Source organism: Chenopodium quinoa, unplaced genomic scaffold, assembly GCF_001683475.1.
Source record: "Chenopodium quinoa cultivar QQ74 unplaced genomic scaffold, ASM168347v1, whole genome shotgun sequence".
Classification (NCBI taxonomy): Eukaryota; Viridiplantae; Streptophyta; class Magnoliopsida; order Caryophyllales; family Amaranthaceae; genus Chenopodium; species Chenopodium quinoa.
Genome location: NW_018743979.1, coordinates 1,333,541 through 1,360,667, shown reverse-complemented (window position 1 = coordinate 1,360,667; position 27,127 = coordinate 1,333,541). Strand labels below are relative to the sequence as shown.

Sequence of the window (27,127 nt, the reverse complement as noted above, 5' to 3'; positions counted from 1 at the left end):
GATGGTAAATTCTTCTGGTATCTCCCTCATGTAAGACTTTGGGCCTTTTTATTGCAATACTATTTTTTCTTCCTGGAAGGATAATGCTCCACATAGAGTCAGACTGACTCCACAATGAAGTGCTGTAGCCTAATTTTTATACTTAATGTCTTTCAAGTGGTGAGATGGAGAACTCATTTGTTTATTTATTTTGTTTTAAATGGAGATGACAATTACTACTTGCAGTGCAAGTTTGCTTCTACATATGGTAGCAGCTCTTGGAAACTTGGTGTTGAAATGGTTTATTCAGTAACCATGTGCAGGTTTCCTGTGTAAACTTGCTGGCTATTTTATGGGTATTATGATTGGAAAAGATAGATAGGATTTTTTTGGAATTATGTGTAAAGTGTCTAGCCAATTTACCTAGCGAGAGATTCAGGTATTCTTTTCAGGCTTTCCATAGAATGTCCCTATAAGATGTACAATGTATCTAAAGCCTCTTTTTTTGTAATTTTCTTAAATTTAAGTATTCAGTGTCTTCTCGCAATGACTAAAAATTATGTACATCAATATTTGCGTATGGTTTATAAAAAGAAAATAAACTATGTAGGTCATCAAAGGTCACTGACCTCTCTAGATTTCTTCAGCTATTATTCAAGATTGACCTATGCAGTTCTCAAGCCGAGTTAAGACTGAGTTGACTTAGAATAACAGCAAGTTGTCTTAGCTTGTTTACATCCCTAAGTAGCCTAATTAAATATACTGTTGGGACTTGATATATGTATCTACTGCTTTATTGATTTATTGGTAGGCTTGAAAAAGTTGAGTGATGAAGATGCTTTGAAAGGAAAGCTGTATGCTCTAAAAGTTAGTGAGTTCTATGGATGTTTGTATAATTGACATAGAAGAATCCTTTATTGCATCAATTATTGGAGGATAGATAGCTCTCCTCATATGTACCGTGCAATTCTATTTGAGGATGTTTTAAGGATATTTTCGTCAAATATGAGTATGGTCAGGATGATAGACTGCAATGATGGAAAAGTTTGTGGTTTTGGTGTTTCTTTTAGGTACTTGGGATTCGTTTTGACCAGCTCCACTTGCTGAAGGCATTAGGATGCTATTTTTCTGCCGAATCTTCTCTGGCTCCTAGATTGTTGTGCCTTTATGAAGTCTTGACGCTGATATTTAGTACATCTAATTTGTCTTTTAGTCTTGTCGAAAACTATATGATAAAACCCTAGGAAATCATGGGTCATGGACCTGATGCTTATGGACGTTATAGTGTGGCCTATATCAAGCTCATACTGTAGAAATCTTATCAAAGTTAGTTCAAAGAAATTTTATCTAATTTACTGATACCTTTTCACATAAATATTGTTAGTTGGAATTGCTATGCATAACCCATTTAAGCTTGTATACTTTGATTCAACTTCTGATAAGAGAAAGTAGGCGGAAGGTGGGGGTCTGGGGTTAGCACATTCTGTTGCCTGACTCGAAAGTTATCACTCTGTCAAAAATATTCTGTTATCATACTTTTTATTTTTTAAATTTCAAGGGGTGATGTTTATAAATTAAACTTTTTCAAATACTACTAAATATAAAACTTAAGTTCATTCTGAGAATGTAGAGATGAGCACTATAATCACATTTCATGTTTTTGACAGATGGAAGCTGATGACCTTGTGATAGTGATGGTGCAACAAGACGTTGTGTTGGATTACAAAGATCAGCAGGTATGAGGCTCTTGGATTAAAATCCCTTCTTTTTTGGGTCCTTTTTTGCATTTATTTTTATGTCTGCTGCCCTCTTCTTGTGTTAATTTTAGTATTTTTATTATTTATTCAACTCTTGTTTTGCAAACTCTACCTATGTCTGTAGCTAAAATTTTCTCATACCTTTATGTATTTTACTCGCATGTTTTTCCTCTCTTTTTTGTCCCCTTTACTACTCTTTTAAACTCTTGAATTTTATTAGTATACTCTTTGTTTCTCACTTTACACACTTATTCTTTTTTTTTTTCCCCTCAACTTTTATTCAATCTATTATCTTGCTATGCTCCTTCTCCTTTATAGACGGTTCCTTATGACGATTCATGTTAGCCGAATAGCCGACCCCAAATCATTTTGGGACTAACGCTTTGTTGTTGTTGTTGCCCTCTTCTTCTTGTGGCCCAGAATCAGGAATAGGCTAAAGGGGGTGGGGTTGGTGGCTTGAAATACTATTTAGACTCAAGACATTCTGTATCAGTACTAGTTGCAGCCATTTAGAATTGAGGCTGTTTACGTTAGGACCTGGCCCGTTGAAACCATTATGGGTTGTAGTTATTTGGAGTGGGGATTTTATTTGAGATTTTGTTCAGGGGTTAATTCGAATGAATTGCTGTAATTCTGTCAATGAACAATGCCAGTATCACTGGTTGTCTTATTTGGCAATGATAGAGAAGGATATATAAAGATAGGAGAGCGCAAGTTGAATTTATGTGTTTCATTTGCAACTTATATTTTATAGAAAATTGGGGTTAGGAAGGATATGGGGTTGAAGCTGAAATCTATGTTTTCAAGGGAATCAAAATGACATAATTTTATCGTGAAGTCTGAGATGACATAGGTTATATAGGAGTTGAAGCAGGAGTCATAGGAATGTGTTGACGCCCGTTATGAATTTATGTCAACCACTGCTAATTAAGCGATGGTTAACACTAATAAATATGAAGGACCTTGTTATTAGCGTGATCTACCTCTTAGAAAGTGGATGGGGATGCCCAGGAGGATGATGTAGGCTGACTCATCATTGCCCTGAAAATTTATTCCGCAGGTTTAAGGTAGGGCATGGTAAGCAAATACGTGTTTTAGAAGATGTTATGATAGTGGAGAATTTTATGTGGCCATTATCCATGTCTGTTTTTGCTTCTCTACTGGACATAATACTCCTGCCCTCCTCCCCTCCAACCCCCCCCCCCCCCCCCCCCCCCCCCCCCCCCGCGGTCAAATAAATAGCTGGAATATATTTCAATCCGTGACCTCTTGGATATTTAACTAAAGGATGGGAAATATTTTAGATTGTGGAAGGGAGATTTTTGGGGAATTTTCTTATATATCCTTTATTGGTTGAATCACGCCTCTAAATATCCTTCTTTCCTGTAGCAAACTTCATTTTGTGTGTATGTTAGCGGTATGTTAGCTTTGGGGTGGATGGATGCAAATGGTGTGCTCCAGATATAGAGCAGGATGGCTATCTCACTTGACATTTGCTTGCTTTGTTTACCTAATAATGAGTCTTGCTCACATATTTCCCTTCATTGTGATTTGTGCTTCTTTGTCTCAAAGGTTTATTGATCAACACTTTTCTGCCAGGGACATGACCTTGTGATGCATATCTTATACCATCTCCATGGTCTGATAACTACAGAAGGTGAACAATCTCCTGGTGCTGCTGACTTGTATGAGAAATTCCTTCTTGGAGTCGTAAGAATTCATACATGATAATATGGTATATTTTATCTAATCTGTTTCTTTCTTCAAGATTAACATGTAATTATTCTGTGTTTCTGTAGGCAAAATCTTTGCTGGATACTCTGCCTGCTTCAGACAAGTCTTTTAGCAGACTGCTTGGTGAAGCTCCAATGTTGACAGATTCTATAATGAGACTGCTGGAGAGTCTCTGCTATCCTGATGGGTCAGACATGCGAGGAAAAGATGTTCGAGATGATCGTGTCACTCAAGGTCTTGGAGCTGTCTGGAGCCTGATTTTGGGACGTCCACTAAATCGATTGGCCTGTTTGAGTATTGCTCTCAAGGTAATATGACTGTAGACTTTTGCAGCTTGCATCATTTGATTATGTTCAGTCATATCTCTATTATATGAGCCAACTTTTGATTTATTCCGGTGTCCCCTAAATTATCCTAATTTTTATTCTCTCTTATATTATACTGTTTCAAATCTAATGTGATATGAGTTTTTTTATAGCTTTTAATATTTTATGCACGCATAGCATGCATATAAATTTAGTGAACCTGTAACAAAGATAAGCTCTTCTATTAGCCAGTGGTTTTATAAGTCAAGTGACTACTGAACTGCTTTCTTTCATTAAGAAGACAATTAACAGTCATTTGATTTTTATCTGACACATGAAACAAAATAAACACAGTATCCTTATACTAAGAGTGGCATGGATGCTTTTGGAACTTTATTTTTCTGTACTAATCCATTATGATTTTTTTAGTAGTCTTGCTTCCTTCCTCGTTCATGATCTTTATGATGCTGGTAATGGAATTGTCATATGGTTTGCAAACTCTTGTTTAAGAAAGGAACCTATCTCTGTCAGTGTCCCTTTTGCCTATCTTCTTTGCATAATATCCCCTTTTCTGATCTTAGGACTGAAACCTTAGGTTTTTGGTGGACTTTCCACATTGAAGAACATCCTCTTCACAGGGGGATAAGTGCTCAATAATTTGTTGCTTAGGGTCTTTTAATCAGATCAGCACATAAATAACTTGTATCTATTTCCTATCTTCTGGATTTTTTTGAAATTGAAGTTTCTGCAGTAATGTTCTCTGAATTGCAGAGGGTAGAATTGATATTGTCTGCGGTTCAGGTTCGTAAATTGAGTGAAGTTATATTGTCACCAAATCGCATGCGCGTGCTTGTGCGTGTGTGTTAGTTTGATTTTGAGGGGAGGTCTTGGCTGGCTACTTAAATGGAGAAGTCCAATTGGTTTAAGGGATACATGATTATGAGTTCTCTGATACATTACTTGTTAACCCTAGTGGTTTCTTTGCTTGTGAAGAAATGACCCTATATTATTACTTTTTGAGCCTCGGTGATGCCTTGGGTTATAATATGGATAACTATAATTATACCCTAAATTAATTATAATATGGGTTATCATGAAATTAGTTTTTTTCTTGTGCAATCTACTTAATTTTTAATGTTTTGCATATTGTTGATACAGTGTGCGGTACATTCAGAAGATGATACTCGCGCTAAGGCCATCCGTCTGGTATGTCTTCTATTATTGGGCTCTTGCTAATATGACTTGTGCGTGATATTGCTTATTTTCATTAATAATGTAATTAGTTAGCTAGCAAGGTTGTCACATATTCAGATCTTATTGTAGATCAGTGGATAAGCTCTTCTCACCTTCCTATATAAAGTTCCAATTTAACAAGTTCAGATGCTAATGAGTTGTGGATTTATTTCTCTTGCTTGACTGTCTTGCTCAAAATCTTCTGATTAAGTTTTTGCAATGGATCTCACGGTACTCAATTGAATTCCCTCAATAGGGCTCTGGCCTACTTTAATAAGAATCTAACCTGATGAAGAGATGTTATAGGGAACTCTTCTTCTAATATGGTTATCTGTACTTCTCAAGAATCCTTTAGATAAGTACTTTGCGTTGCTGATCAATCTCTAGCAATGGCTTAGAGAGTTAGAGCAAAGATAAGGTCTACTTAGTTAAATTTTAACTATAAATTTGTATGCAGGATAATTTTTGATGAGGGTTAATAAGTTTAGTTTAGATAAGCTCGTATCAGCTTTTTGATTTCAGATAAGCTTTGTACAGGCAGAGGTTTAAAGATTGAAAAACTAATCTCAGCCTAAGTGGACTGCTAACTAGTGCTTTGTTTGATGTCAATTTCCATTGCTACCCTGGCCACTTTCCCGCTATCATAATTGGAAATCCACATCTGCAATGCCTGTTTCCTGGGAAATCCTAGTCATAGGCTATCCTTTTCTGTCTGTGCACTTGTCCTTGGCTGACTCTTTCTTCATCAAACGAAGTCATCTTTTCCAGGATCAAAACCTTTTTTATTTAATTTCTTTCTGAATATGATTCCTTGGTTTCTTGTCACTGTCTCACTGTCACTCAGTTTCGGATTTTCCTTATTTTCCGAACTTCTTCGCTGGTGTTGGTGTCTTGCACTGCTGACATTTGGCTTTACTGGTGTTCTGCCCCCTTCAATTTCCACTCCTTTAGAAGGAGAATTTTGCTCTTTTCTGGCAGTTTCTTCTGTAGTTCCTTTTCCTCTTTGTCGGTGTTAGCTCTCAACTGCAATAAAGTTTCAAGATTTGCTTTTTGTAATGAACTGATTTTCTGGCTTAATATTTCTGATTTAATACAATAATAAAGGTGAAAGCTTTATACTTTGATTGATAATGGAAAAAGGATTACAAAAGATAGGTTTAATAGCTTAAGGCTATTAATCTTCAATAGTGAGTTTAGCTCACAACTCTCCAACAATGGCTTTAGGCCATAACTCTCTAAAAGGTTCACACCAAATTTCTGCCTATCCTTCTACCACTCTCTATCTATTTATACAACTTAGCTAAATAGTACAGCTTTAATTACTAACTTAATTACGCCTTTGTAATTATCCTAATATGCCAACTAGTTGCTGCAGCCTTAAGTTACTGTTGCTAGGTGTGGTGGTGCCTCACCACCTTGCTTGAGATAGTGGTCAGAGGTCTCAGACCCTGTCCTTTTCTCTGCTGGCTGTTGTTTGTATAAGACACAGGTGCTTGCTCTGGTTCGTTACACTTTTAGTGTCTTTTGCTGATTTGTTTTTCTTTTATTAGTATTATAGTGTTGAGGTAATTGTTTTTATTTTTTTTACTTTATTTTTTTAAATGGTGTTTGGGAAAATAGATAGAATTTTTTTTTTTTTCTTGTTTTACGAACTTTTCTTTGCTGGGAATGCAGTCAGGCCCTGGCTATAGTTAGGTTTCTATGTGCTCTTTTGTTGTAAAATTTGTTGTCTTGAACTCCTGAAGCTGTTTCTTCCAAAAGGATGGCTCAAGTTGTTTCTTGAATGAGCTCCACATGGTTTTCTCTCCTAGTAAATATTAAAGGAAAAAGTATATTATTTGCTACTGATACTTCACGAACAAATGGATAACAGCTTAAGGTAGAAGAAACTTAAAAAAATTAAAAAATAAAATAAATAAAAAAATAACAAAGTACGACCATGTCATCTTACTTTGACATCAATGGTCCTAAATTTCTATTGTTATCTTACCTAGAAAACTACCATGAATAAAAATTTTAACTGGAATGTAGGATCATGTGGTATATGATCTGGATTTTGATTCTGATAACTGCTATGTAGAGGGTGCCATATAGTGGATGCGTTTTGCATATGGGAGAAATTTCTTCTGTGAACCTCACTAAATATTATAAATAATTTTATGATTTATCCATATTTATCTTGATAAAACTTGGTGATGATTAAAGCCTCTCTATTTTTTGATTTGGTAGGTTTCGAACAAACTGTATCAACTCAATTATGTATCTGAAACAATTGAGCAATATGCTAAGAACATGTTGCTTTCAGCTGTGGACTGTACAACAGATGCTGATGCATCCGAATCTATTTGTCTGAGAAGAGAAGTAAGTAGATTTTTGCGATATTGTTTTATTTTAAATTCGTTAATTATCATAGTTTATAGAATTTTATAATAGTTAAATTTGTTAATTATCGTAGTTAAATTTGTTAATTATAATATTTAAATAGAATTTTGCTATAGAATTTTGTCAATTTTGCTATATTCTTTATATCATACGATTTCTTATGACAATTTATGTTAGCCGACCCCAAATCATATTGGGACTAAGGCCTTGTTGTTGTTGTTGTTAATTATCATAGTTAAGATGCAAAATTGACCCCTTTCTTGTTCTTTCATCTTATCTATCTACACACCCCCACATCTGAAAAATAAACTTGATGAGGTATATGCAGGAGCAGGATGCCAAGAACATTCACTTCTAGTTTATGATATATGCATGTCATTCATGCTAAAGCATGTGTAAACATTCCTGTAGGATGCAATGTGAAGGAATTTCTTGGAAATTGTCTTGATTCTATGATCTAGATCTCTGTTAAGGATTTCCATCATCAGTATACAATTAATTTAATGTCAAAACACTGAAGGAAAGAGTGGAGACACTGGGATGGAAACATACAGATAATCTTAGAAGTCCTTTTTTCAAGGGTAACTTGCCAAACTGAAAAATCGTTTGTAATAAGATATATATGTTGATAAAAGAACTACGTACTGGTCTTAGGACCATATACTTCTGGGAAAGCATATTGTTGAAAGAATTTCTTTCTAAGATGGAGATTGAGTACCTCAAAGAAGATCGTAATATCATATAAGACATATTTCAAATTGCTTTTACTGGAAGTCCTCTCTCTTAGCAAAGGACATCTATGATAAAGGCTTTAGAGCTGTCTTTGTGAGTTTACTTTTGTTCTCTCAGGCCCACTAACCTTTTTCTTTCTTTTGCGAGAGAAATAATGTGTGTTATATTAAATGTAGTGTTTGAAACTAAGAATCTTTATTTATTTATTTATTTTTTTTTTTTTTTTTTTGTTATTAAGTAAGAATAGATTGAAGCTCAAAAAACTTGGAATTTACAACCTAAAGCCTCATTAATAAGGCTGAGACAAAACTTCTATATAACCAGAAATAAAGAAACAGAAGCAACTCAAATATGAGCTCTTAAAATAGCAATCCAATCATAGTCATATTGCTTCCATTTTCGGTTAAAAGGTCCATATCCCTGCTGCTCACCTCCTGCTTCACTATCTTATAGACAACTTTCCTTAGCCAAACAACATCCTTCCACTTTGCATTATTTCTAGCTTTCTACAAATGATAGACTTGAGCTGCTAAGGCACACAAAGCCACCATCTGCTGCACTTGTCTTCTGAAATTCTTCTTCCATTTCCTGCAGCAAGTAAAAATGACTTCAGAATCAGCAGCCCTGATTCTATAAATGCCATTTAGTTTTATCACCAACAACATTGTTGTCACTTTTGAAAGTACTCATGAAGCATGCCATGGATCATTGCTACTATACACTCCGTATCTTTTAGTTGAATTTCCTCCTACTATGTCTAATTATTATTTTAAGCTCTGGTAAACTTGTCATATCTTCTTACAGGCAGGAGTTGGTGAAGAAACTTCTATCAGTGGTCCCCAACTAATAGATTCTGGCATATCCCATGCTGTTTCTCAGGCTGGTGCTAGCATGTCATTTCCTGAAGCCCAACGTTTAATATCTTTGTATTTTTCCCTTTGTACAAAGGTTAGTTTATGTTCTTACACCTAAGAGCTCTAAAACTCCGCCTTCATTATAATGATCTTGGTTTGCAATTCACAGAAACCTGGTCTCCTTCAGCTTGTGTTTGATGTCTATGCACGAGCTGGTAAAATTGTGAAGCAGGTATCACTCTTAAATGTTTCTTTGATCACTTTCTGCTATGTATGCATAGTATGCTTATGTCAGTTTTTTTAATGATTCATTTGCTTTCATTACAATGATTCAGGCTATTCATCGCCACATTCCTATTTTATTGAGGGCTCTAGGGTCATCGTATTCTCAACTGCTCCGCATTATATCTGACCCACCAATGGGAAGTGAGAACTTGTTAATGCTGGTTGGTTCTATCCCATATCCTTCCTTTCTTGCCTTCTACTGCCATTTCCTGGATGAGACCTGTAGTCGTTTAATTTTCCCCTGCCCTCCAATACGCAGTAATTTTTTTTTGTAATAAATGTGTTTTTATCTTGCTCCATTGGTGTAAACAGGTGCTCCAAATACTAGCTGAACAAACCACTCCTCCACCTGATCTTATTTCTACTGTCAAACATCTATATGAAACTAAACTGAAGGTTCCTTTTTCGCGTAACATTTCTTATTGATTTTCTAACAAGCTATTCGGGTCTGTACTTATTTTTCATCAATAAACCTTCTGCAGGATGCTACTATCCTGATTCCGATGCTTTCTTCTCTTTCCAAAAATGAGGTGCTTTTACTATTGCTTCCCTTAGGTCAATTATCAAATCTACTGTGAATGGTTTGTTTACTATTAATGAATGTTATGGTCTTTATTATATGTTGAGTTATGCCTTGGCTATGTATATATCTGGATCACAATTGTTTTTGTTTTTGGCTCAGGTTTTGCCTATATTCCCTCGGCTTGTTGACCTTCCTCTAGACAAATTTCAGCAGGCACTGGCTCACATATTACAGGTGTGCGATCTTTATATCACATATGGTCTATCATCTATATGGGTTCAATCCAGCTCAAAGAATTGTGGGATAGAATTACCTTGAAAGATAGTGGCCCTTTACTTGCCTTTTATCTCATACACCACTGGAATTTTTCTGCAAGCATACATATTCTAAAACTCTTCAGTTATAAAATTCTTGGCAATAAGGCTGCTGTTGTTTGGGAATAGCTTTTTATTTTTAATTATATTTTTAATATTAAGTAATAGATGTTAAAAATTAATTATTGCCTTCTATCAGGGGTTCTTGTATCTTACATCCCTCTCCAGCCCATCTGCTAATATTAAATTGGCCGCATGTCGCAGGGTTCAGCTCATACTGGTCCAGCATTAACACCTGCTGAGGTTTTGGTTGCTATCCATGACATTGTGCCAGAGAAGGAAAAAATTGCACTTAAAAAGGTCTGTTTTTGCGTTGTGATAAATATAGTTTGTGTGTGTTGAAGTCATTTTATGGACTACTTTTCCAATTTTACTGTATTTGTCTTAAGTTTTAATAAATTTGCTGGCCTAAAACTGTTATTCAGTGCATTCTTTTGTATTGAGTATTTGAGTGTTTACCTTTTTTTCTTCTTCTTTATGATTTAAATAGTTTGACGCTAATGTGTGGTGCCTTTGTTTGAGGGTGAACAAGACAATTGATGTTCTTGATAAAGCTACTTACGATCCTAAATGAATCCAGTATTATACCTTTATAATTTGGTGTGTCAAACTGCTAATCAAATTCTGTTAACATAACATCCAATAATGTTTGGAGTCTTGGTTGTATGCTAGATGCTTCTGCTGCCTGGTATTTAAATTCTTTCTTTAACATGCCTAAGTTTTCTAATGGTAAACATTGTGCACTTTGTACTGCTAGTGAAAGACATTGCTTTCGATAATCTCCTCTTTTTTCTGTATAGTCATACCTTTTGGTATTAAATAGATTCTTGCAACTTTGCTTAAATTCTATTTTTCATTTTCAGGTAACAGATGCTTGCACGGCTTGTTTTGAGCAACGTACTGTGTTCACTCAACATGTATTGGCAAAGGCTTTAAACCAGATGGTTTGTATTATTACTTTTAGTAGTATTATATCTGGCTCTTCATCTCATGCAAAAAGATATTAATTTGTCTACTTTTCCAGGTTGATCGAACTCCACTTCCTCTGCTTTTTATGAGAACTGTAATCCAAGCAATTGATGCTTTCCCTACTTTGGTAAGGTCCTCCTACTTAGCAATGGTGCAATATTGAATTTGTTGACTCTAGGAAATGGGATACTTTTGGTACCTTTCAATAGTGGATCTTATCTGTTTTTGCTATAACTTATAAGAATTCAAAATTTTTGTAGTTGAAGTGGACAAATGAGAGAGCTATTTGGATTTTTGTTGTCTGTATCTGAGTTATCTCCTGACACCTATATTCTTTAGCTGTTTTTATTTATTTTTACCATCATCTGAATAATATCAGAAATATTTTATCTCAATATCCTTGTTTCATATTGGTCCTGTAAAAGAAATATTTTAATGATGATCTGTGTATACTAGAAGGCTGAAGTACATTTACTAATCACCTTGTGTGTGGTCAAGAGAAGAGAATAGGGGCAAATAAAAATTAAGAAATAACAAATAAAGGAAAAATAAAATGGGATAAAGATGAGTAAAAGCATGCTTAAGTTAAAAACATGGGCATGGAGTTGGGAAAATACTTTTTTTTTTTTTTTATTTTAGGAGCCAAAAAAAAAAAAAAAAACACATAGCATAATTATTTTTCTCATATACAAAGTATAATTATATATCCTGATTTTGTTTCCAATATGAAAAATTTGGAACAATACCCAAATGTTTGCGTAAACCAGTTTTAGACTACTAATTTAAATATGCATGAAGATGACCAATATTTAATAATATTTGGTCAATTTAGGAGAGTGTGATCTATGTTACTCAGTCCCTTCATTTTACCTCAAGTTCACATGTCGGACCCTTGACACTCAGACACTTCTTTTAGTTTAGAATTATGTAAATTTTTCATAGAATAGCAAAGTTGGACACTTGAGCCGTGTCGGACATGGGAGTATGATAAACAATATTTCTTGGCAATGCACTGCTCATGTACCTTAAGATAAGTTACAATATATCTTGAACAAATCCATGACCATACATTTTTTTGGTGACTAATAATCATACTCTTACGGCTCGTTTGGTAGCCGGTAATAAATTGTGGTAATGGAAATGGATTTGAAGTGTAGTTTAGTATGGAAACAACTTATCATTCATGGGAACCCATTCTCATCCCCAAAGCATGTATTTTCTTCATATTTCCATTACCACTCGAGAGGTGGTATTAGGTAGGAATGAAATTTAGTAGGAAAATACTACAAAATTTAGGGGTCATCTTGAGTGATCATGGGAATGAACATGGATTTCTTTCCAAATTTATATATAAATTCATTCCCATTACCATTGTTTATAATCGGTTACCAAACGGGGCGTTAAGGTTCTTGGATCTAATTGATGCATCCTTGCAGCCCAAGTTAAATAAACTCTGGCAAGTCGCATTATTAGTATACAAGAGTTTGACCACATTTCTCATGCATACCTTTGGACCTTGGTCCATACGTTAAAGTAGTTATTGTCCTTTGTCAAACAGCAAAAATAAAAAAAAAAATAAAAAAAAATTAAAAAGAAAAAGAAAGGATATCTTAATTAACTTCTATGCTGTGATGTAGTATGCTGTCTTGGTATGAAGTACAGACAAGTTTGAAGGAAATTACTGTTTGTAAGCTATGACTAGTAGACTAGTAGTCTAGTACCACTGAATCTGAACTCTTATGTGCAGAGGACTTTGATGACGTAGGCTAGATTGCCAGTCTGATGACTCCTCAGTTGAGGCTTAAGTGGTTCCAAGTCAAAATTGGAATGTACACGGCTATTACTTAATGAAAATAAGCTACTGAAAACATGTAGTTTTTGCATGGCTGCCATGCTGTGTTTGTTAATAATCTACTGAAAATGTATATATACATACCTTTGCAACCTCATTGGCAAAGTATAGAAGGGCATAAGTGAGTGCTAGAGCAGATTATACTTGGCATGATTATCATCTCTAATTCCATTTTACAAATTCTATAATACATTAATGTTATGTCTACAATTGTTATGCGTAGTGATATATATTGTATAGATGGATCCAATAAATTAATCAAATTACACTTCTGTATTCAGGTTGAATTTGTCATGGAGGTTCTCTCCAAACTCGTCAATAGACAGGTGATCTTACGTTCAAATATTTTGCGTTTCTTGTCTAGTATCTTCTGTAGGACTAATTTATGATGCCACCCTTGTAGATCTGGAGAATGCCAAAGCTCTGGGTAGGTTTTTTAAAATGTGTGTCTCAGACGCAGCCACATTCATTCCAAGTATTATTAAAGGTAAAACCAGAGAATCTGCCTGTATAAGCAATATTGTTTTCAAGTATTATGGTGCTATCTTAAGTTACTTTTTGCAATGTTATACTCCCTATATTTTTTCCGGTTGTACCATTTTGACTTGCACATTTGTCACCTCACAACTTTGACCATAACTATTTTAATTAATCTTTGAGTATAGATAGTAAAAAAGTTAATATTTGGAAAATTTACATTGAAACAAATCCAATTAATATTTTACAAGATAATATGATTCTGTATGTTCGCTAAAAAAAGTGCAAAATTAAAATTGTGAATAGTGACAAATGTCAAAGTGGAACAACTAATATAATGTATAGAATTATTTTTAATACCTTTTTGTACCTTGCAGTTACCTGCACCCCAGCTTGAAAACGCACTCAACAAATACAGTAACCTCAGAGGTCCCCTTACTGCTTATTCCAGCCAGCCAAGCATCAAATCTTCTCTACCAAGGTAGTTAATTCTTGATGTGATTGTGGTCTCATCTTAATATTTAACGAGCAAGCATGTAGCAATGTATGTTGTCCCATGACTATCGGTGGTGTGAACTTATGTGATAATGGATATTCAATGCATGTGAAGCTTAATTTGAGAATTTTTTTTTTATGAAGGATTTCGGAAAATGTAAGGTCTATATAGTATGATAGGCTGCAGTGCTTATTTTTGTTTTTGCTCTCATAATGTCAAATTTGCTGTAATATGTAAATATACTTCTTTGGCAGTTCAACCCTTGCGGTTCTTGGTCTTGCAAGTGAAACACATCTGACTCAGCCACATCTTTCAACTCCCTTGCATACCTCTGATACAAGCTCTGTTCGTGGGGCAACATCAACATGATAACCTGAATGACATCGGTTTCAAAACATATACAACCGCGTTATAAAATTTTTCTCTAAGGATAGTCCCAACTTCCCAGATTCACTAGGAAGTCACCAGGAATGGAAACACATAACTGTGTTCCACTTGAATGCTCCCACTTCATAAATATGTCTTTGGCGGGAGCTAAGGAGGCATCTGCACTTAGTTAATGCCAAAAATCCAGTGATATCCGAGAAGATTCCAGGCAGAGCAATGAAGAGATAAATGATCAGTTTTGCTTTGAGTTAACAACCTGCTATAACTGCAGGTTATGTATAATATCTGTATATTTGTATTTTAATTAGTCTTGCTCCCTCCAATTAGAAATAGAATTATCATTCCATGTCAATTTTGGTATTGGTTTTTGCCTCAATTGGGCATTCTTAATAAGAATCCTCCCTGTTACTGCAAATATTCTCCCTATTGGGTGAGGTCAATGATCGCCTGTCGATTGCTGTACCCTCTGGGGGGTGAGGACTGAAGAGGGGTTCTCCAGTCTCCACTGTGAAATTACTGTGTCGAATTTTAATGTAAAACTAACAAAATTAGTCAACTGTTGTCGTGTTTACATAGTTTAGTTCAAAGTAGTTTTTGGAAGATAGTCCAGTAAAAAACCAAGCTTCTCAGTATGACACATGAGATACGAGTAGTCCAGTAAAAAAACCATCAAATACACATGAGATAATCCAGTAAAAATACCATCAAATTCACATGAGACATGTATTGTGCTGATTTGTCATGAGTGGGTGAGTAGCACGTAACCTTAATTGATTTCAAGCAAAGGGAAAACCAATTTGTCTCTGGAATTTCTTTGAAATACCCGCACATTGGTTAATACATAATATTAATATATTCAGTCTGGATAAGATTTCCTGAATTGCCAGTCGAATATTATGATAAGAACGCCTTGTTCGAATTTGCAAGGGTGGTTGCAAAGCCTATTCGTGTGGATTACGCAATAGATAAACTGACCAGAGGCCGCTATGCGGACGATTCTCCAAACTAAGCTTTATTACGAAACTAATTACGAAAGTAGATGAGTGGCAAAACTATTTACCAAACTAAGGTTCTTATCTCTGATTTTTTTTTAAAAAAATCAATATGTAAAACGCTGCCTCTGTCAGCGTTTTACTTGTTGACTTTTTTTTTAAAATTTCGTAATTTTTTTATTTTAAAATTAAAAAAAAAAAATTACACTAAAAACGCTGACTCGGGCAGCGTTTTTAGTTTAATTCTTTTCCTCTCTTAACTCTCAATTACCCCAAAGATTTGCTCAAATATTATTCTTTGAAATCACGACTTCACAGTATGGCAAGTTTGACAATTGATTGCTGTATAATTTTCAACCAATTTTGGGAATTATTTATCTTCTTTCCCACGATTATGGCTGTCAATTGTGTATAAATTGGGAGGTCTTCTACCGAATGAAGCATGCAAGCTTAGTCAGAAAATACGGAGTGAATTACAAGGGTGATTGAGTGGTAGTAGCGGCAATTCGGAGGAGTGATTGCAGCGAGAAGTTCACCGGTTTTGGATCGACGTCGACGAGATTCATAAGTGATACTCTCCTAGTATTATTCTTCTTAATTTCGTACTATCATTTTCAATTCGAGGAACTTGTAGTTTTGATTGATTTGAGTACTTTGTCGTATGATTTTTGATTGATTATATAAATTCAACTTTGGTTCAATTCGAGGAGATTTTTTTTTTTTAAATCAGAAATTAAGAATTTAAAAAAAAAAAGTTTTCACTAAAAACATTGCCCGAGTCAGTGTTTTTAGTGTAATTTTTTTTTATTTTAAAATAAAAAATTACGAATTTTTTTTAAAAAAAATAGTCAACAAGTAAAACCCTGATTGAGGCAGCGTTTTACACATTATAAAAAAAATCAGGGGCAAAACGTTGTCCGAGACAGCGTTTTACCGCAGAAGCTTAGTTTGGTAAATAGTTTTGCTACGCGTCTACTTTTGTAATTAGTTTCGTAATAAAGCTTAGTTTGGAGAATCTGATAACTTGCTATTTTATGCGGTTTTAGGGCGTATTTGAACCTAGTTTACCTGAACAAATTTGTGTTTTGGTTCACTTTTACCCTATTATTATGCAATTTTTGTGTATCCTATGCTTCACGGGTTGTTAGTGTTTTTGTTGAGATTTTAGGTCCAAAGACGACCAAATGAAGCCCATGGTTACCAAACCGAGGTTAGAAGCAAGGAAATGATGGAAAGAATCCAAGTACAAGAGCATCGTAGAAGAAAACACGAAGAAAAGGGCTCAGACGACCCTGCACGGCCGTGCAAGATGTTGCACGTCCGTGCAGGAGTGCAGACTTGAAGCCATCTTTCTGCCAAGGCCTGCACGGACGTGCCAAATATTGCACGTCCGTGCAGATGATGCAGCACGAACGTGCTTCCGTGATTATGAGGCAGCACGGCCGTGCAAGATGTTGCACGTCCGTGCAGGAGTGCAGACCTGAAGCCATCTTTCTGCCAAGGCCTGCACGGACGTGCCAAATATTGCACGTCCGTGCAGATGATGCAGCACGGACGTGCCAAAGGTGCACGCCCGTGCTGCAGCAGGTCGTCTTAAACTGAGTTTCTGCCTTGGTCTGCACGGACGTGCCAACTTCAGCACGTCCGTGCAGACCTACAGTTTACCCGTTTCTTGTTTTCACCGTCCTCTTATTTTAGGGGGTAATATAAATAGCCCCTTTGGACCATTTTAGAGGGGTTCCCAATTTTTCCAGATTTTCATACTCCTCTTAGTTTGAAACACAAAAATCCTCAAATTAGCATAGATTTTAGTTCTTGTTTTGAAGGTTTTTCAATCCAATCATTGTAGAAGACAAGTTCCACCATTGTTAGTCAATTATTGAAGCTTCTAGTAATTCTTTCTTACTCTTTCTTTCTCTCTTCTATCTTTAATTCCTGCTTTTTATTAATTGCTTGGTTGTTCTTTGCATGTTTAATTGTTAGATTCTACTTAATCCTTAGTTTTAATTTGTTCATGAATTCCTTGAAATCTTTAATTGCTTTAACCTCCATGGATTGTGAGTAGTCTAATTTCTAGGGTTTGGGTGAACCCTCAATGTAATCACCAACACTTGTTGCATGAACTAATTTGTTAATTGTGGGGTGTTAATTAGTTGAGTTTAAGAGGTTTCATTGTTAATTCTTGTAATTGGCCATTGCTTGAATTATTTATCTAGCTTCCTCAACGAAGGATCGAGAGATGAACTTGAGGAAGCTCCCTTATGCTTGATTGACTTGATTTGCCATGAGAATAGGAATTTCTAGTCAAGGGAATTTGCATGTTATCGTGAGGATGTTTTAACACTTGTTTCTTGCCCATAATCACGAGAGTAGGTTATGGTTTTGATGTCAAGTAATCCCTCTAGCTTGAGAGAGTAGTTGGGTGCATTTGATAACTTCCCCTAATTTATCCCCTAAATCACCATTTCTATGCATGCTACTTGTGGTCCGTGATGAAGTTAAGTGGTGTAACCCATGCCCTAGGCCTTCTTAATATTGTTAATCACCTCTTAGAATTAGTTGATTTGAATTAGAATAGTGTGACGTAATACCAACTTAAAACCCCCGACTTAATCTAGCTTGTTTAAACAATAACATTTGGTGGTTGATTCAACGCCTCTCATGGGTTCGACCCTTTCTTGCCCTTGCTACTAGTTGAGTAGGATCGAGTTAGGTCTTATTTCTTGATAGGTTGACGACGTCCTATCAAGTTTTGGCGCCGTTGCCGGGGAGGCAAAGTCACATTGAATAAGTTATTGTTGAATGAGTCTAGATTTGTGTATATGTATATAATCTTCTTATTTTGTTTTTGTTTAAGCGTGTTTACTTTGTGATAGTCATTGCTAACGTTTTCCTTAGCTTTGTTTGACTGTGCATGACACGGAGGAGTAAGCAATCACCGCTTATCCCCGTAGATCCGGAGTTAAATAGAACTTTGAGGAACGTAAGAAGGCTCCTACAAGGCACGCCGGAATTTTCTCTAGCTTATACGAATTCCGAGTCGGAGGATAATCTTGACAACGAGCAAGAGATGGCCAACCCACCGCCTCCTCCACTTCTACAAGACTATGACCACCCCGATGCATTCCAACTTCGGAGTGGCATACTTCTTCCCACCACCAATGCAAACAACTATGAGTTCTCTCCTCAATTCATAAGGATGATCCAAAGTGAACAGTTCGGGGGGAGTGCAAATGAGTGCCCTCTAGCTCATTTAGACAACTTCCTTGAGTTGTGCACTACCATCAAGCAAAACAACCTCACGGAGGAATTCATTTGGATGCATATGTTTCGGTTCTCTCTTAGGGACAAGGCTAAGTGTTGGTTGAGGTCCGTGAAAGAAGGATCCTTAACAACATGGGAAGAGGTTACCAAAGCATTTCTTGGGAAGTTTTGTCCGCCCGAAAAGACCGCGGAATTGAGAAGGAAGATTACAAGCTTCACTCAAGAGGATGATGAAACCTTAGGTGAAGCATGGGAAAGATTCAAGGATCTAAAGAGGAAGTGTCCACACCATGGGTTGCCTTTATGGATGATTATTCAAAGCTTCTACGACGGTCTCACTCCTACCTCAAGGGCCAATCTTGACAACGGAGCCGGTGGTAGTCTTAAAAAGCTACCGGTGCAAGAAGCCGAGAATATGATTGAAGAAGTTGCAAGGCATTACGCCTATAGATATGATAGAAGAGAAAGTCAACCGAAGAAGAAAGGTATGCATGAGTTGAGTGCAATAGATCTCATTGCCTCAAAGTTTGATATGCTAGTTCACAAGCTAGACCAAGCAACCTCCTCAAGCGGTACCTCCTCTTCACAACCACAACCACAAGTCATGTCTTGTGAGACTTGTGGGGGTAATGATCACATGGCTTCATATTGCAATGCTACTAATGAGCAAGTTGCGGCCATGAACCAAAGAAATGAGCAACCTTTCAATCAAGGTTGGAGGCAACAAAACCAAGGGTGGAGACAACCCAATCAAAACCAACAATCCAACTACAACAACCCTCCTCAAAACATCTACAACCAAAATCAACAAAATCACCAAGCCCCATACCGCCATCCAAACCAACAAAGACAGCAATTCAACCAACAACCTCCTCCACCCCAAAAGACTTCCCTTGAGGCCGCTCTTGAGTCTTTCATAAATCAACAAGGGAAGAGCAATGCAGAAATGAGCTCCAACATCCAACAACTTCAAGCGCACAACAAAATAATTGAGAATCAACTAGCTCAAATTGCACAACAAGTTGGGAGTTCTACCTCCAATGCTAGTGGTCAATTTCCAAGCTCAACGGTTGTGAACCCAAAGGAGCATGTCAAGGCTATCACATTGAGGTCCGGGAGAGGGTATGAAGGTCCGGTAATGAGTGAAGATGTGCCACAAAAGAGAGATGAGGGTGTGGAGGTGAGAAGTGAGAATGATGTTGAAAATGAGGTGGTAGAAGTTGAGAGAAAAGAAAAAGAAAAGAGTGTTGAGGGAGACACAAAGAAAGGAGAGGGAGTTGAAGTTGAAGTGGAGAAACCCCCAATGAGAGTCTACAAGCCACCTATTCCTTTCCCTCATAGGTTGGTAGAGAAAAAATTGAATGAGAAGTTTTCAAAGTTCCTTGAGGTCATGAGAGGGCTCCAAGTGAACATTCCCTTTCTTCATGCTATGTCACAATTGCCTACATATGCGAAATTTTTAAAAGATCTCTTGTCCAACAAAAGTAGGCTTGAAGAGAGTGCAACCATCTCCCTTCCAATGGAGGTGAGCGCAATCATTCAAAACAAGCTTCCCCGAAAGCTTGGTGACCCGGGTAGCTATGCAATTCCGGTGAAGATTGGAGATATGGAAGCCATGGATGCTCTTTGTGATCTTGGGGCAAGTGTAAGCTTGATGCCCTTCTCAATTGCGAAAAATTTAAAAGTTGGTGAGATGAAGCCAACAAGAATCTCAATACAATTAGCCGATCGTTCGGTTAGGTTACCAATGGGAATACTTGAAGATGTACCGGTACAAGTGGGAAGAGTTTTTGTACCTTGTGACTTTGTGGTGATGGAAATGGAGGAGGACAACAAGGTTCCTCTCATTTTGGGAAGGCCGTTCTTGAACACGGCGGGAGTGGTAATTGATATGAAACAAGGCAAGCTAACATTGAATGTGGGAGATGAGAAAATTTCTTTCTCATTCTCGCAAGCCATGAGGAAGCCTATGTATGAGGATATCAATAGAATCGATACTCTTGACCGAGAAGTGGAGGAATTGAAGATGATGAACAATAGCAAAGATACTCTACAAGCGATCCTCACGGAAAGTTTGTACAATGATGATGATGAAGCTAAGGGGTACAAGTTGTTGCTAGACCAACCCCTACATGGCAAGGCAAGGGAGTTTGAAGCACTTAAGGTGGAGGTAAAAGAGGAGAGGTCTACGCCTCCTCCTAAGGTTGAACTTAAACCCCTTCCCCCTTCACTTAAATACGTTTTTCTTGATGATAATGAGACTTATCCCGTTATTGTCAATACCAACCTTGATGACACTTCCCTTGCGAAACTCCTAGTTGTGTTGAGGGAGTATAGGAGTGTCATTAGGTATGCCATTGATGACATTAAGGGGATAAGTCCCACGATATGCATGCACAAGATTTTGCTTGATAATGATCATGACTCCTCAATTGAGCACCAAAGAAGGCTCAACCCCAACATGAAAGAAGTTGTTAAAAAAGAGGTTTTGAAACTTCTTGAAGCGGGCATAATCTACCCTATCTCCGATAGCAAGTGGGTTAGCCCGGTTCAAGTTGTTCCAAAAAAAGGGGGCATGACCATTATCAAGAACGATAAGGGTGAGACCATTTCTACAAGGTCGGTCACCGGGTGGAGAATGTGCATAGACTATCGAAAATTGAACAAATCCACTCGGAAGGACCACTTCCCTCTCCCCTTTATCGATCAAATCTTGGAAAGGTTGGCATCACATAGTCACTATTGCTTCTTGGATGGGTATTCGGGATTCCTCCAAATCCCTATCCTACCCGAGGATCAAGAGAAGACTACATTCACATGCCCTTTTGGCACCTTTGCTTATCGAAGGATGCCATTTGGATTATGTAATGCACCTTCTACATTTCAAAGGTGTATGATGTCTATCTTTTCCGACATGCTTGAATCATCAATCGAGGTATTTATGGATGACTTTTCTGTTTGCGGTTCATCTTTTGACACTTGCCTAAGTAATTTGATTAAAGTGTTAAAAAGATGTCAAGAAGTGAACCTTGTGCTTAATTGGGAAAAATGTCATTTCATGGTTGAAGAGGGTATTGTGTTGGGACATGTTGTTTCTAGTAGGGGAATTGAGGTTGATCGTGCCAAAATTGAGGTTATTGAGCGCCTCCCTCCCCCCACTAATGTGAAGGGTATAAGGAGTTTTCTTGGACACGCGGGTTTTTACCGCCGGTTCATTAAAGATTTTTCCAAAATCGCTAAGCCGCTCACTCAATTGTTGGTAAAGGATGCCCCTTTTGTGTTTTCTAATGATTGTTTGCTAGCCTTTGATAGGTTGAAGGAAGCTTTGATCACGGCTCCCATTATTCAACCACCGAATTGGGAGCTCCCTTTTGAACTCATGTGTGATGCTTCGGACTATGCCGTTGGATCTGTGCTTGGGCAAAGGAAGGATAAAAAGCTCCATGCCATCTATTACACTAGCAAAACTCTTGATGAAGCACAAAGAAACTACACAACGACTGAAAAAGAGCTCCTAGCCATCGTCCATGCTATCGAAAAGTTTAGGTCTTACTTGGTGGGCTCCAAAGTTATAGTCTTCACCGACCATGCGGCTTTGAAGTACTTGCTGTCCAAGAAGGACGCTAAACCAAGGTTGATTAGGTGGGTCTTGCTCTTACAAGACTACGATATAGAAATTCGGGACAAGAAGGGTGCCGAGAATGTAGTAGCCGATCATCTCTCACGGCTACCGATCGTAGAAGGTGAAATTGAAGCTTTGCCAATTGATGATTCATTCCCGGATGATCAATTATTCGCAATCATTCAAGCCCCGGCCCCATGGTTTGCGGATATTGTAAATTACTTGGCTTGCTCCATCCTTCCTCCCGACCTCACCTATCAACAAAAGCGGAAGTTCCTCCATGATGTCCGCCAATACTTTTGGGATGACCCCTTGCTCTTCAAACAAGGTGTTGATGGTCTTTTTAGAAGGTGTGTCCCCGACGATGAAATTCATGAAGTTATCACAATGTGTCACTCCTCACCTTGTGGAGGACATATGAGTGCTAACAAGACATTGGCGAGAATATTGCAATGCGGTTTCTATTGGCCCTCTATGTTCAAGGACGTATGGGGAGTTGTTAAAGCTTGTGACCGGTGTCAAAGGACCGGTAATTTGTCAAGAAAGAATGAAATGCCTTTGAATAACATTTTAGAGCTGGAAATTTTCGATGTGTGGGGAATAGATTTTATGGGACCTTTCCCATCCTCTTTTGGGAACAAATACATTTTGGTGGCCGTCGACTATGTATCAAAGTGGGTTGAAGCGGTTGCATCTCCTACAAATGATGCTAAGGTAGTAGTCAAGTTGTTCAAGAAAGTCATTTTCCCTAGGTTTGGTGTGCCACGTGCCGTAATAAGTGATGGAGGATCGCACTTTGCAAAGCGATCTTTCAAGGCTCTCCTTGAAAAATACGGAGTGAGGCACAAGGTGTCATTGGCTTACCACCCTCAAACAAGTGGTCAAGCTGAAATTTCAAATAGGGAGATTAAGTTGATACTAGAGAAGACGGTGAATAGGTCAAGGAAGGATTGGTCATCAAGGTTGGATGATGCTCTATGGGCCTACCGCACCGCCTTCAAGACTCCTATTGGCACCACCCCTTACAAGCTCGTTTATGGGAAATCATGCCATCTACCGGTGGAACTGGAACATCGTGCGCACTGGGCTATCAAAACCTTGAATTTTGATATCCAATCCGCCGGAGAAAAGAGGATGCTTGACCTCCATGCCTTGGAAGAGTTGAGGTTAGATGCATATGAGAGTGCAAAGATCTACAAGGAGAAGACCAAAGCATGGCACGACAAGCACATCAACAAGAGAGAGTTCAAGGAGGGTGACAAGGTCTTGCTATTTAACTCCCGGTTGAAGTTGTTTCCGGGAAAGCTAAAATCAAGATGGAGTGGCCCTTTCACCATTACAAAGATATTCCCATATGGCGCCATTGAGATTTCCAACGACAAAGGTGAACCATTCAAAGTTAATGGCCAAAGGTTGAAAGCATACTTCGATGGTTTCGTGCAAGAAGAAACAAAGGTAGTTCATTTAGATGAATTTGATATCCCTCGTGATTGAAAACGTAATATGGTCAAGCTAGTGACAATAAAGAAGCGCTTCCGGGAGGCAACCCGAGTATTTTAGTAATTTTACTCAAAAAAAAAAAAAAAAAAAAGGAGAGTAAACGTGCCAAAAGCAGCACGTCCGTGCCGATTATGGCACGTCCGTGCTTTTACAGGCAGAAAGTTGAGAAGTATTCTGCCAAGTTAAGCACGTCAGTGCCAAAAGCAGCACGTCCGTGCCAAAAGCAGCACGTCCGTGCCGATAATGGCACGTCCGTGCTTTTACAGGCAGAAAGTTGAGAAGTATTCTGCCAAGTTAAGCACGTCCGTGCCAAAAGCAGCACGTCCGTGCCGATAATGGCACGTCCGTGCTTTTACAGGCAGAAAGTTAAGCACGTTCTTACTTGAGCTGCACGTCCGTGCCAATGCTGCACGTCCGTGCATACCAAGTATTTAAGGCCGAAACTGCTCGAAAAAAAAGAAAAAAAGCCACAATTTTTTGTTCTTCCTCTCAAACCCACGGTTCTCCTCCTTCTCTCTAACCCCTCTTACTCCTCCTCTCAACCCTCAATCACTCAAATTCTCACCCAAAATTCAACATTTCCCACCATAATCAACACTCCTTTTCAACAAAAACGCAAAATACTACTCCTTTCTCCAATCTTCAACCCAAAAATCACCCATTAACCGAAACCCTAAGAAGAAAAAAATCAATTTGGGGGTTTTCTTTTGGATTGAAATTTTAACAATTGGTTGAAGGAAAAGGTTCAAGCAAGGGAAAGGAAGGCTAGGAAGGTTCATTTGCGGGTTTTACACCCACGTTAAGCTCGGTATAATCGTTCCTTCCACTTACTATTTCCATACTTGAAACTTGTTGTTTTGTGCTTATTTTTGCTTGCAATCTTGGTTGAATTGATAGTTGTTGAGTATTTGTGCTTTTATGTAAAGCATTATGGGTTTAATTGAATATTGTGAGGATTAATTGTTTAGGTTTTTTGAGTTTTTGTGATTGTGTGGATTATTCTTTGTGGTGTCCTTTGGTGTGGCTAAGTCTTGGGTTTTTGACCTTAAAATTACTTGGTGAATTGGTTTAGTGTCTTGATCTCTTTGTGTAGCGGGTTTAGTCATTCTAAATAAAACAAAATAAAAACAACCATGCCAAGAAGAAACCAATCCCGAAACACCTCTTCCCTTAGATTTAGGAACCCATCGCCTCCTCCTCCCGTTGATCCACCGCAAGTGGACACAATGGGAATAGTTTTCGCTGACCAGGCCTTTTCGGCCAATTTCCTTAAAATCAGTAGGAGGCGGGTCAAGCCCACCAAATTCTATGATAGTGAGGTGGCGGACGCCTTAGGGGTAGGAGCTGACATCACAATGTTATTCGAGGGAGCCGACCTAGGTTCTTGGCTAGAGTTACATGCCTTAACCTATAGGAGACTGACCCTGGAATTCCTCTCCTCCCTTTGTGTGCACCGTGACACCACAAGATCCCCCCGTTACATGACCTTCCAGCTCATGAATGCCCAACATAGAATGTCCGTAGCGAGAGTTAACCAAGCTTTCGGGTGGCCTGTTTCTGGAACTATGGGGCCTAAGGATAGGCAACCCCGTAACTATATGGCGGGTGAATTTTGGAGAAGAATCACAGGGCTGTTTGGGTATAACCCTAGAACTGATAAGGCCACAGCCATTATTCACCCTGCCTTTAGGATCGCCCAGCGTACCATAGCGAACACAGTTTTTGCTAGGGGAGACAGTTCAGGGGTCGTGTCTACTCGAGAGCTTTACTTTCTATGGCATCTGAGTGAGGGTAGTACGAGTTTAAATGTGGGGTCTTGGTTTATGGACCACCTAGAAGATGTTGCCACAGGATCAGGCAACATCACCATAGGTGGTATGATTACTATAATTGCTGCTGCTCTTAACCTTGATTTTGCAGAAGAGCAAGTTGTTCCAGGTCCAACACAGTTGGATATGCAGTCGCTGAGAGCCATGAAATGGCTCACGGATGTAGAGGGGAACCACCCCTATTTGTGGTTGGTGAGTAGGCGCCCCTATGCCTACTTACCCGACCCCGAGGCCACCGCCATCTACAACCAGGCGAACTGGGGCTTCCGGTCAAGAGGGAGAGGAACAAGGGCAAGAGCAGCAAGAGCAACAACAACATCATCAACAACAACAATTTCAGCAACAACCAGAATTTCACCAGCAGTACGAGTTCCAACAAGGGTACCAAGAGGGGTACCAAGGTCAGGGCATGGGTGAAGGCAACCCATTCCTCACCTTCGAGCAGCAGATGGCTAATATGAATGCGAACTTCGCCCGCATGACTTCCGAGTTTGAGACCATGAGGAAGTCAAATGAAGACTTGAGGACTTCTTTTGACGGAATGAGGTCAAGCTTTGAAGGTCTTCGAACGGAATTGGGCGACTTCCGCAATGTATATCACCATCTCTACCCCGGGGGTTCGAGCTCCCAAGGGGGCCGAACCAATGAGTTAGTATCTCTTTCCCCTTCTCTTTGTGCTTATATTGTTTCAACATTGGGGACAATGTTTATGATAGCTTGGGGGGGAGTATTTTCTCATTTACCATTGGTTCATGATGTGTTCTCGTACGTATATGTTGATTTGCATGCCCCTATTCCCATTTCCCTAACATCCAAACCCTTTGAATCCAAATTGCTTCCTTTGAAATCCAAATCCCTTGCATTGTGAATACTTCTCCTATCCCTTATTTAGATGTATAGTTATTTTATGCCTAAAAAAAAAAAAAAAAAAAAAGAGAGAGAAAAAAAGAGAGAAAAAAATGAAAAAAAAAATGATGAAAAAGTGCCCAAGGATGAAACTCATATGACGATTATATGTTTTGCTTGCTTGACTCTTGAGTGATGAGTAAAAGTTTTTTTTAGAAGAGTGTGTGCACGAGTTGGGGGTCATTTAGAGGTCTATTAATCTTGATTGCATTGGAGTATATGAAATGAAAGCCAATGAATGCTCAATTGCACGCCTAGTATAAGATATTGTCTAATTTGCTCAAGTAGGATATGTTTGAATAAATTTGTGGTCCCTTGTGCCCTTGATGTGTCCCCTTTCCTCCCCGAAATGAAACTCTATTAGGGAATTGGTTCTACTTGTATCATGTGTAATAAGTGGCGTAATAAGCCACACGTTCTCAATAAAGAAAGAGCCGCTCACAGTTAAAAGAGGCGAGGGCATTGAAAATTGAAAAAAAAAAAAAAAGAAGAGCATAAAAAAAAGGGGAGAACAAAAACTACCCCAAAACTTCTAAAAAAAAAATAAAAAATTCTCTTCTTTAGAGGTCAACTCGTGGATGCCTCCCACACCTTGTTTGCATTGTTGTTTCTTATGAAATTCCCGAGTTAGAGTGTAGTTAAGGGGCCTTGGGTGTGCATTTTGGGAGGTGGACT

The 27,127-nt window shown here is 38.1% G+C and overlaps 1 protein-coding gene across 1 annotated transcript in view; it reads left to right on the top strand.

Annotated features, from left to right (window-relative positions):
- Positions 1 to 14,754, top strand: part of LOC110689995 — a 30,853-nt gene extending 16,099 nt beyond the window's left edge. The window contains exons 10-27 of the mRNA XM_021866816.1: positions 1,647 to 1,715; positions 3,336 to 3,446; positions 3,536 to 3,778; positions 4,934 to 4,981; positions 7,238 to 7,369; positions 8,927 to 9,070; positions 9,146 to 9,208; positions 9,312 to 9,422; positions 9,574 to 9,657; positions 9,744 to 9,791; positions 9,944 to 10,018; positions 10,363 to 10,458; positions 11,022 to 11,102; positions 11,183 to 11,254; positions 13,261 to 13,305; positions 13,383 to 13,466; positions 13,834 to 13,937; positions 14,207 to 14,754. Of these exons, the coding sequence (XP_021722508.1) occupies positions 1,647 to 1,715; positions 3,336 to 3,446; positions 3,536 to 3,778; positions 4,934 to 4,981; positions 7,238 to 7,369; positions 8,927 to 9,070; positions 9,146 to 9,208; positions 9,312 to 9,422; positions 9,574 to 9,657; positions 9,744 to 9,791; positions 9,944 to 10,018; positions 10,363 to 10,458; positions 11,022 to 11,102; positions 11,183 to 11,254; positions 13,261 to 13,305; positions 13,383 to 13,466; positions 13,834 to 13,937; positions 14,207 to 14,321 (1,725 nt within the window). The 3' untranslated portion in view covers positions 14,322 to 14,754. The remainder of the gene's footprint in view (positions 1 to 1,646; positions 1,716 to 3,335; positions 3,447 to 3,535; positions 3,779 to 4,933; positions 4,982 to 7,237; positions 7,370 to 8,926; positions 9,071 to 9,145; positions 9,209 to 9,311; positions 9,423 to 9,573; positions 9,658 to 9,743; positions 9,792 to 9,943; positions 10,019 to 10,362; positions 10,459 to 11,021; positions 11,103 to 11,182; positions 11,255 to 13,260; positions 13,306 to 13,382; positions 13,467 to 13,833; positions 13,938 to 14,206) is intronic.
- Positions 14,755 to 27,127: the final 12,373 nt, after the last annotated feature.